The following is an 11403-nucleotide window of genomic DNA, read 5'->3' as shown; positions in this document are numbered from 1 at the left end:
AGACAAACCTGATAATATTTAATGCTAAACAATTCCAGGAAAGCCAGCACGCTTTCAATACCACGTAATCATCTTTAGTTTATCTCCATTCCTCCTTCTATTCCTGGAAGGCAAGAATCTACTTTGTACAACTTTGCGAACTTGAAACATCTCCAATAATAGATCCATTTCGTTCGTGATATTTTCCCTCTGGATAATTTGATTTTTTGTAATGTATTTGAGTTTAATCTGGAGTGTAGCATGTATCATCCTACAATAATCTGCTTACAGCCTCTTAGCATCTTTGTCTATTTAGGGAATTCAGGTACTGCTGTTGGCACACAATAGGAAATTAACTATGTTCTACAATGTTCTGGGTACCATTTGTACAACGGATATGATTTCTACTTTAATAGGTGGTTGTGGAAGAACTATCAGTACGTACTGGCTTTCTACTTTGCTCTGGAGGAGATCAACAAGGACTCCCAGCTGCTGCCCAATGTCACCTTGGGTTTCCACGTCTACAACACCATCACTAGTGACCACTTCACCTTGTGGAGCACTCTGGTTTGGCTGTCGGGAACAGGGAGGATCTTGCCCAACTACAACTGTCAGACACACAGCAAATTTGCTGCCATCATTGCAGGAACCACGGCAGCATTTTCAGCTGAGACTGGAACACTTTTGGAACTCTACAAGTTCCCACAGGCAAGTGGGCCATGAATGTTGGAAAGAACTTTTATTTGAATGCCATTCCCTCCCATCTGGTCAAAGACAAATGTGGAGACTAGGAATAGAAATCCTTTAAATGGCTAAGATTAAGAGAGCAAACTTCCTGTCTTCACAGGTAATTGAGATTAAAAAGAAACAGAGGGAGAAGAGCTCACTGTGAGCTTCAGTCCCTATTTATGTCTTGTGCCCATGTACTGACTTCCCAACTTCCTTTACCACTGACTTCCAGCAGCTCATGGCTGTGTGTCACGGCATATCTCCATCGCACAATCTGCCCATATCAGAAAATGACAGTCTCAGGAGCCTCCAGAGGCTGATGACTCTCCAAGGTGGGCTTAGGAACACTGGGGCATCTGAATTATTTCAGACACAACTGAGGGTTTAAAGTTTTAGAAATCTGAAGAGCAGCTGAAGCTCTTACAACTCTATTGGGATTCACCCAGTTTGCACAAACCTGCCTTAAATTCACCCACACAGATATCCTGAGAGGACTACTACAGAAGTTCCTCCTTCCAGGTATCTCTGATACGTTCCTTCATGAAGAACTTTACAACATACAGATCAGTTAGAAGGCGTAATATTTGAACAGAGTAGGTACTTTAGGAACATTCTAGATACACTGCATTGCAGAGGTCCTCCTTGTAGTTAAATGCATTCCTCAATGCAATCCAGGTAACTGCAGCAATAACTTGAAAATCTTCAGAGAATAACACAGCAAATATTTTTCTTTCTCAGAGATTACAGCCAGTAGTAGTTGCTGGCTGGTGGCTCTACAGCCCAAGGAAGCAGGGAGAGGGTGAGGCAGACACCACTCCCTTGATGATATTTCACTCCAAGTTTACTTCTTCTTGAGTGACCTGCCCGAAATGAAAAGTCCAGGTAGATCTAAAAATTCTTTCATGGAAGATCACATATGCAAGCCCTTTCCAAATGCTGTGGAGCAAGAAATCCCAGCACTCTGCCTGTTCACAATGAAAGGACTGGGTAATCTCTACACCATTCCGACCCTTTACTCAGTAGTGGTTTCTCTAGCCATACCATAGAGAGAACACTGTCATGCCCTCAGCAAGAGAAACAAATACAGATCCCACTAAGTTCAAGAGTCTCGACATTTTTCTTTGTTTATCCAGGTCACATGTGGACCTTTTGATTCCAGACTCAGTGACAAACACCAATATCCATCGCTCTATCAGATGGCGCCCAAGGACAGCACCCTGGTCCAGGCAATGATGTCGTTACTGCTGCATTTTGGCTGGACGTGGGTGGCCATCTTTATATCTGAGGACATGAAAGGTGAGCTGTTCCTGAGGGACCTGAAGGCAGAGATGCTAAAGAAAGGTATCTGTGTGGCCTTCACAGAAAAGCTCTTGGCCATTAAAACAATGTATGGACCTAGTGACATCATCTTCATGGCCAAGATCAGACTTTCATCTGCAAACGTGCACATCCTGTATGGGGAGGTCGGGAGCCTCATCACCGTGGACATCGCAGCAGAGTTCTATTTAACCACAGGGAAGGTGTGGATCATGACCGCCAAGTGGGACATCGTCATGTACGAGATGAACCACATGCTGCACTCCTTCCATGGAGGCTTCTCGCTTTCTCCTCACAACGCGGAGGTCCCTGGTCTCAGACAATTCCTTGCAACATCCAACCCTTCCCGATACCCTGAAGACTTTTACTTCAGTAAATTATGGCTCAGCTTTTTGGAGTGCTCTCCTCCTGGGTCATTTTGTGGGAAAATCGGCGTTTGCTCCCCAAACACCTCCTTAGAGTTCCTGCCCGGAAATCTTGACCTGATGACCGTTTCTGACTCCAGCTATTTCATCTACAATGCGGTTCATGCAGTGGCCCACGCGCTCCATCAAAGGCTCTTGGAGGAAACCGAAATGTGCTCTCCAGAATGCGCACAGCTGCACAGACCCCTTCCGTGGCAGGTAAACCCACTTCCAAAGCAGGGCCTGCACTGACGGCCTCATGGTGTCCACAGGTATTTTAACGGGATGAACCATGACCATGTTTTCAAGTCTAGAGCAGCAGAGTTAACCAAATGGGATGGGGCTTCTTTTGTACCTGATACAGTTATACCTGGAATATTCACCTGTGTGGGTAGGTCACTGCTGCTGGGGCTGGGATTCCAAGGCAGTTATCCAAAAATTCCAAATATAGCATCAAATGTGGTCAAATTTCTAAACAGAACTCCTGACAAACTCTAAGGAAATCAACCATGGGACAGGTGTATAGTTTTTCTTGCAATAAATGTGGAGCCACAAAGTACAGCCATGAACATCATATCTGAAGCAGCTATTTCACCCAAGTCCAGCATATGCTGTGGCCAAAGCCCTTCATGTGAAACTTTGACTAGAAATAGAAAATGATTCCGCATTCTATTCTAAAATTACTAATGGAAACAAAGTGTTTGCATACATCCCTCTTTCCAATTCTCACAAAATCACAGGATCAGAGTCTGTGTCCCTATTTTGTAAATAACAGACCCATGAGGTATAGACAAGCTCATCACATTCCCATATGTTCAAGTATAAATTGGTGTAGATTTTATCCCTGTATTACCTGAATTCATAACACAAGCATTGAACTACCAGAGACCCCGGCAGTTAGGTTCCCATTCCCACCTGCCCATATATTACACAGGCCTGATAAAAAACTACATTAAGAGACAGAACCAAAAGAGAGAAAGTATGGTGTCAGGACTACCAATGTTGGTGCTATCAACAAAGGTGCTGGCCAGTCCCAGGCACTGACTTTTACTGGCAATCAATTTGGGTAAAGAGAAAGTATATGCAGTTCCTATGGAAATTAACATAAATGATGCTCATAAAGGACAAGAAAAAGCATTCTTCAATTAGGAATGCAGTAGATCAAATGCATGGTTGTAATTAGAACACTGACCTTCTAGTCAAAAGGTGTCAGTCGTGGGAACAGAATTTCGGTGGGACTTACTTGGCATGTAGGCTTCAGCCAGACTCACTTCTATAAACAAGCCAATTGATGAACTAAGTCTTCACAGCCTGCTTTGGGCATCATCAGTAATGCAGTCCCGCTTCTCTCTTGGAAAAGCACAGCTGCATCAGGTCTGGTGAATATGAGAGGTCCCAGGGCTATGGCAAGTGAAAGAGTTGCTCAGATTCAGCCTTCATGTGGATTTTGGCAAGTATCACGTTGTGCTTCTTGCAGAGAATCCATCATCTTGGTCCATGACTATAAATTCTGGGATGATAGACACAGCATCTTTTTATTTTCTGTTGAAAAACAAGCATACCCTGGCCTCTACATTACTATTTTTTGTGTCATTTACCTGTAATTAGGACATCGTTTGATAATGCTCATGTCTAGGACCTGTCTATCAGATCTGTCTTTGTATCAGTGAAGTTTATTTATCAATGGGGGAGCAATGAAGTATATTTACCCCATAGAGGTCAATTTTAAAATTTTTAAACAAAAGTAACAAGGTCTGGGGATTTAGATTCAGTGGTTCTGCCACTTGCCTCACAAGAGCAAGGACCCAAATTCCATTCCCAGTACCAATAGAAAGAAAGGAAGAGAAACAGAGAGAGAGAGAGAGAGAGAGAGAGAGAATATTTCATTGAGCTCATGGAGGTAGCCACACTTTCCCGTTATGTTGTTACGCATGGGCTGTGTCACAAGGACTTGTGGAGTGTCTACCTGACTCAGCTGTCGATCCTAATCCACTCTAAACAGGGTCTCCAACTGCAGTTAGGGGCAAGAAGGTGCAGTTTCAATGCAACCACTTCAAGCTGAGCAGACTCCCTGTAGAGAAGACACAGCGGTGGGCTCTCTTCCGAGAGCTGATTTCACAGGCCTTAAAGGAAGTCATGCTGTAAGTGCTAAAACAAAACAGCAGGTTGGAAAAACAACCTTGTTTAGCAACTGTTTTTAAAGTGATTGGCAGCTACTGCTCTCCAACCCTTTGACTAGTGGAGGTATCTGCAGCTGGTTGTGATCAATGAGTAGTAAATTGGGAAAGCCATTTGTCTGATATTTTCTCATAAGTTGTCTTTTAAGTTTAGCTGTAAGAAGATTGAGAATTTAACACTTTTGGAAAATTTTATTTTAGCTAAAAATATTTAAAACTCTTGTTGAGATCAATGAATGTTATCATGTTTTTCCTCTAACAACCCAAAACAGGGTGAGTCAGCAGTGTAGTTCAAAATGCCAGTAGAGCTTAGCCACTGGAGACGATTATTATATACAACTTTGGTATCATGGTCTTGAATCAGTATATGTTCAGAACTGTACTTTTCTACTGGCTGTTCAAGACCAAGTTAAGATAACACCTATATTAATTAAAATTAACCTCTTGTTCTCTACCATACATTAGAAAACCTGTAAAATTAGAAAGCATGATTACATTTAGCACAACACAAATTAACAATACTAATTATCACAATTATTTGTGTGATCTCATGTCCTTTAATTTAGCTTGGTACCAAAAGCATCTTTTCAATAAAATATTATTTTTTTTCACAGAATATTTAATCTGTTGAATATGCCCAATGCAAACATATCACAAAAATATATTTAGAACTTAACAGTTGAGTGCAATCAATGTAAACATAGTATAATGACATGCTTAAATAATATTTATTCACGTAAGTCCCTTGTAAGGGAGTGAAAATGATTTATCAACTTCACGGTGTTGTAAGGCTGTGGAAACGGTGGACGACCCCCTAGTGGACACAGACTGGAAAATATTTTTTATGAATCATCTTCTCACATTCAAGTTACACATACATTAATCACGTAACTGAATATGATAAAAATATAAAATTCAAATACAAATATAGACATATAAAAATTACCATGAACTTAAAATCATCATCTAATTTCCAGTCTCTATAACAGTAAGGTTTGATAAACCTCGCTCACCTTCTTTATTGGACACCATGTCCAGGATTTGAAATTAGCAACATAAAGGCTTATTATAATTGAGAAGTGCGTAAAGTGCTTTTATTCCAGATACTGAAGAACTTAATAGTTTTCATAAGAAAAACAATTATTATTTTCCACATGAAAGTGTGACGGACCCCCAGAGATTCAGGTTTATAACTCTATTTCAGATCCCAGTTAGAATGTGGAGAGTTTTGGGGGAGGGGAGAAGACGTAGAATATTCCTTATGATGTCACGAGACAACCACTTTCACCAAAAAGTTCTTCAGGAATAGACAAAAGACCCTAGAGTGTAACACAGACAAAAATACAGTTATGTGGTGACTTCATTTTTATTAGACTGAACATCCTCATATATTCGTGGAACCATCACGATCAAGATCTGAAATGAATTCACTCATGCAGAGCCCTCCTCACTGGGAAAGACTGACATGTAGCAAGTCCAAAATGAACTTAGAGCTCAGCGTTGCAAGCAAGATCCTGCAAAGAGCTGCACAGGAGGCAGCACCCCAGAACTGCTGCGATTGGTTTCCATTACTCCCCCACTTACACATGGGGAGAGAGTTCTCACTTGGAACCATGGGGTGGTGAACACCCACACAGGACAGACCACCTATCAAAGAGGAGACTTGAGTGGAGGGTGGAGGGAAAAGCACTGCTTAGTGCACATTGGTTCCTCACCTCTAACTTGTGTGCTTTTCTCCTTTCCAAACTGATGCCTTTCCTCTAGCTTCATCCATTCCTGAAGAAAACCGAATTCACAAACAGCGCCGGAAGCCTCATTTCCTTGGATGAGGAAAGGCGTCATCTGGCACAATACGACATCAAGAACACTGTGAATTTCCCAGCTGGTCTTGGGTTGCTGGTTAAAGTAGGAGAATTCGTCTCCGGGAGTCCACATGATGAAGGCTTGGTCATCAATGAAGAGAGGATAGAATGGCCTGTTGGCTTCACGGAGGTACGACTCCTTTCCATAGGGGACACAACAGGTATCTGAGTGCAGTGCTGGGATCAGACTAAGTGTAGGACTTCAATTCGGCACTAGATTCACCTCTTGCTGCTGGGCTTCACACTATTTGAATTTTCTGATAGATCATCTGAGGTAATGCTGGCAGAAAGAGCAAGTTTATAGAAACAGCTACATTTTAGCAAGGTATATTCATTCATGATGCCGTCGATGAAATGGGAATAAAGGTAATGAAGAGAGGTGTAGATGATATCGTAGGTAGATCAATACCACACATGTCTCTCCAAATACCCAGAAGCCCTTGCCATACATTATCAGAGTCTTTATATGTTTTGAAGGACTATTAAATGGCAAGTCGTAGATTGACATAACATTCACACTATTCCCTTTTGTCTTTGTCCTTTTAATTAATATTTGCTTCAATTTCAGTTTTGCATAGCATCTCAAATCACTGACGGGCTCTCATGTCAGCTCTCCACACATGAACCAACTCATGCAATTTTAGAGATTTGTATAACAACGGTGCTCTTTATACAATAGATGGTTAGTGTGTAGAAAGTGGTGCCCACCTTGATTATGAAGGACAGAGGTGCACAAAATGAACCCTGTGATTCATAACGTACTCTCTTCCTTTCTCTAACGCATAATTCAGTAGTTAAATTTCAGGGCTTAGTCAACTTACGATGTCATTATATTCTACCATCTAGAATTTAAAATCACTAGGTTCCATCAAATGTGATGGCATAGTAAAATAATCTCCGGAGTGAAAGTCCTCAGAATCACTAACATATAGAACTTTGCCTCTAACGATTGTGGAAGAAGTTGATAAACAAGAGAAAATAGCCAAATCATGTTGCTGGTGAAAGATTAAATTAATCACGATACTGTGTAACATTATATTTGGCAAATAGTTTAAAGAAACAAAGATAAGTTAACTATTGCAAACTGAACTAGATGTCCAGGTAGTATCAACACGGAAATGATGGGGGAGAGGTAGTGATGATCTCATAGAGAAAGTCAAACTTCTCTCTGAGGTGGAGGGAAATATTGACAACAACTCTAAGTTGATAAGACTGTGCAGAGTCATGAGCAGTGCTTCTCTCTTCTTTTAGACTCCTCAGTCAGTGTGTAGCCAGAGCTGTGGTCCAGGATTTAGGAAACTTCCACAGGAAGGAAGACCTACCTGCTGCTTTACTTGTGTTTTTTGCCCAGAGGGACACATTTCCAATCAGACAGGTAAAATCATTAAACGACACCATGACCATTGCTCCTCCCATACAGATATCTATAACCTCCATCACTGAAATATGTGCATGCTCGTATCTGACAGTCCTCACTCAGTGCTCCAGAGAGGCACTGGTTCCTGGGGTGGCCTTTCTTTACCTTCGAGGCCTGAGCGAGATGGTGTTACCCTGAGTCTCACAGTAAGCCCGTCCAGAGACCGTCCAGGAAGCGTAAGGTGTGTAGTTCTGCAACCCACCTGCTGGTGCACTGGTTTCCCATCCAATAGTTTCCATGACAAAGCATAAGTACATGCATTGTTGCTCTTTTATTTTAATATGTTTGGAATGGTTAATCATTGCATTCATCAGAGAAATCAGAACACTGATGAAATAATAAACTACATAAAATATTGTAGAAATATCCCAATATACATTGTGCCATGTGCATGCTCTTAAGTATGCACTGTTAATGTAAAGTTATTATATTATCAACTTTTATGTTATGGTACAATAAGAAAATAAAACGACCCAGTATTCCAATGAAAGATACCGTCATCCAAAATCTCTGAAACGAATGCCTACACATTTAACATTATGTAGCTATAAATCAAAACAAAATGCTTTTGTAACATAAGCAATGTAGGACCAAATGTTACAATACTTCAATGTTAGAACGTTGAAAGAATAAACATTATAAAATTGCATTAATTCCTTCCAAATTACTGTGCCATTCCAATCACATCAGCAGCAAGCATCGTTGTGTTTCCTTCGCTTAGCACAGCTAGTAACTATTTTGAGGTAAAAATAAGTTAACAAAAAATCACTTTCCCTCTTGTGCCAGGTTTGAAACATCAAACCAATGCATAAAATCAGAAAAAAGAAATAAAGGGCTTGAGACTCACACTGTAATACTCCCCTGCCTGTCGGTGTCAAGCAGATCTATGGGTAAAACCAAGGAGAACACGGTGGCTCCATGAAGAGGGCTGAGCAACCCAACAGAACAAATCTGTAATCTTGTCCTTCGGATCACCTATGAAAACTGAGTAAGAGCCCAGTTGGAGCTGCAGTCTGTAACCCTGGTTACCTGGAGGCTCTGAAGCAGGAAGCCTGCACCTTGGGGCTGGGCCTGAGCAATTTAGCAAGACCCTGCCTCAGGGTGAAAAACAAAGGAAGCTGGGGATATCATGGGTTAAGTCTCTAACACAGTGGCAGGAAAACATACTTAGGATGCGTAAAATGGGAGTGGGAAACTTGCTTCTCTCTCCTATAAATAAATTTTAAACTAAACACAGAAATGCGCATTAACAGAGCTGTGCCCCGTGACTCCTCTCCAGCTCCAGGAAAGAACAGGTGAACAGTTTCAGCAATTGTCATCATCTGTGCCCAGCTCACAACGTATAGCACGTTACAAAAACAAAAACAATAGGATTACGAAAGATACTTTCATTTGTAATTGCATGATGGCTTTTTTTTTTATAAAAAAAACATATTCTTAAATAATTGGATTTAAACATCAGTTGCTCTAAAGTGTTCTACACCAGAAATATAGTTGCAGGCAAATTCTGGTGTATTGAATTCATGGTTTTCAAAATTTTTATAGAAAATTTTCTTGGAATAGTCACAGAAAAATAAACTTGTAGCATGAAGAAAGACTTGTTCTTCTAGGAATTAAGATCAATGACTTGTAAAACTGAAGTGGTAAAAAAAGGACTAAATATTTCTCCATCTGAGTATAGATATAGGAAAGCCGTACATTCAGTTGTGCTACGTGAGTGTTAACAAGTGTGTCAGTGCAGGGATTCTCGTGAGGCATAAGCTGAGGTGACAACAAAGGGGCTGAGAGAAGTCCACCCCCCATGGGCGTGATGACATCCCCGAGTCACAGCATGAAGTGACCTCAAAACCCACAATGCTGAAGGTCACGTGAAGGACTCTGATCTTAGCCCCAGTTGAAAGCTTTCTTCCTGGGCCAGGCACGTACTCCAGGGGATCTCCAAACTCCCTTTGAGCCGCATGCACTCATAGCGATATTGCATGGGTAACCTTCTTCTTCAACTGGGCAAAATTCAAACCTTCATGAAAAAGGACTGCTGAACCTCTGCTTTCTCTGCAGATGCAGATCAGTGCACGCGATGCCCAACACATGAGTACCCGAACAGAGGCAGAGATCGCTGTCTCCCCAAGACCGTGGACTTCCTGTCCTTCACGGATCCCCTAGGCATGGCCCTGATTTGCACAGCTCTGTGCTTCTCTGCTCTCACGGCTGCGGTTTTGGGGCTCTTTGTGAGACACCGAGACACTCCCATAGTCAAGGCCAACAACAGGGCTCTCAGCTACACCCTGCTCATCTCCCTCCTCCCCTGCTTCCTCTGCACCTTTCTCTTCATTGGCCGGCCCAACGCAGCCACCTGCGTCCTGCAGCAAATAACATTCGGACTCGTCTTCACTGTGGCTGTTTCCACTGTTTTGGCCAAAACCATCACTGTGATTCTGGCCTTCATGATTACCAAACCGGGACGATCAATCAGGTGGCTACTGGTGTCAGGAGCTTCTAACCTTGTCATCCCCATCTGCTCCCTGATCCAAATTATTCTCTGTGCAGTCTGGCTAGGAACCTCTCCTCCCTTTATCGACACAGATGCACACTCGGAACATGGCCACATCATCATCGTGTGCAACAAGGGCTCCCTCGCTGCCTTCTACTGTGTCCTGGGATACCTGGGCTCCCTGGCCCTGCTGAGCTTCACCGTGGCTTTCCTGGCCAGGAACCTGCCCGACACCTTCAATGAAGCCAAGTTCCTGACCTTCAGCATGCTGGTGTTCTGCAGTGTGTGGGTCACCTTCCTCCCCGTGTACCACAGCACCAAGGGGAAGGTCATGGTGGCCGTGGAGGTCTTCTCCATCTTGGCCTCCAGTGCGGGGCTGCTGGGCTGCATCTTCGCTCCTAAATGCTACATTATTTTGTTAAGGCCAGAGAGAAATTCTCTGCATGGATTCAGAGATAAAACACGTGCCAGTAAAAGAAACCTTAGTAGTTAAAAAAATATGTTCTTCCTAAAATATAATGTCTCTAAGTAAATCTGCACTATTTTTTGTGAGGTGTTAGAGTAATACATAGCATTTACTTCAATAATCAAGGGACTCATTTTTTCCATGATACTCTTAATGTTAGGATGATCTGTAGCAATCACCTTTTTACTTTGAATTTTGTTCTGTAAATTTCTTGTTCTTTAAATTCTACAATAAATCCCAATCTATTTGCTTAAGATTCATTGCATTACTTCTTTTATCTTCTGTTCCAGTTGTCCTCAGTCAGTTTAAGGAATTACTGATATTGTAACTTTTCTCTTCAAAACATTATATCTCAGAATTCCCTAATGAATTTCATTGTATTTTTTCTATTTTGAGTATTAGTGTGACTTGAATATGCCGATTAAACTTTATTCTGGCTATTGGGTTTGTATTTCCTTTCTCACAGTTTACTGTCAATATTTCTGAAGCCCTCTTTTGCAGAATTTCTTTCAGAATCCTAGGATTGGTTGATCACATGTGATATCAAATTCTCTTCTTTTT

At 41.7% G+C, this 11403-nt stretch overlaps 1 protein-coding gene across 1 annotated transcript; it reads left to right on the top strand.

Annotated features, from left to right (window-relative positions):
* The first annotated feature begins 1889 nt into the window (after window positions 1–1889).
* Window positions 1890–10869, top strand: LOC104865988 (vomeronasal type-2 receptor 116). The gene is made up of 4 exons (XM_033759431.1): window positions 1890–2648; window positions 6371–6598; window positions 7720–7843; window positions 9944–10869. The coding sequence occupies exons 1-4, from the start codon at window positions 1905–1907 to the stop codon at window positions 10867–10869; spliced, it is 2022 nt and encodes a 673-aa protein (XP_033615322.1). The 5' UTR covers window positions 1890–1904.
* The last annotated feature ends 534 nt before the right edge of the window (window positions 10870–11403 follow it).

Source organism: Fukomys damarensis, unplaced genomic scaffold (genome assembly GCF_012274545.1).
Source record: "Fukomys damarensis isolate Sample0158 unplaced genomic scaffold, DMR_v1.0_HiC HiC_scaffold_37, whole genome shotgun sequence".
NCBI classification, from domain to species: domain Eukaryota; kingdom Metazoa; phylum Chordata; class Mammalia; order Rodentia; family Bathyergidae; genus Fukomys; species Fukomys damarensis.
Note: the sequence above shows the minus strand (reverse complement) of the source record. Positions and strands in the feature narration are given on the sequence as shown.

What these genes read in the sequence shown, in the direction of transcription:
- LOC104865988 (XM_033759431.1), top strand. Translation starts at nt 1,905, where the DNA reads ATGGCGCCCAAGGACAGCACCCTGGTCCAGGCAATGATGTCGTTACTG. An exon ending in ACAGACCCCTTCCGTGGCAG is followed by an intron (nt 2,649 to 6,370) that starts GTAAACCCACTT and finishes CCTTTCCTCTAG; the next exon opens with CTTCATCCATTCCTGAAGAA. An exon ending in GGCCTGTTGGCTTCACGGAG is followed by an intron (nt 6,599 to 7,719) that starts GTACGACTCCTT and finishes CTCTTCTTTTAG; the next exon opens with ACTCCTCAGTCAGTGTGTAG.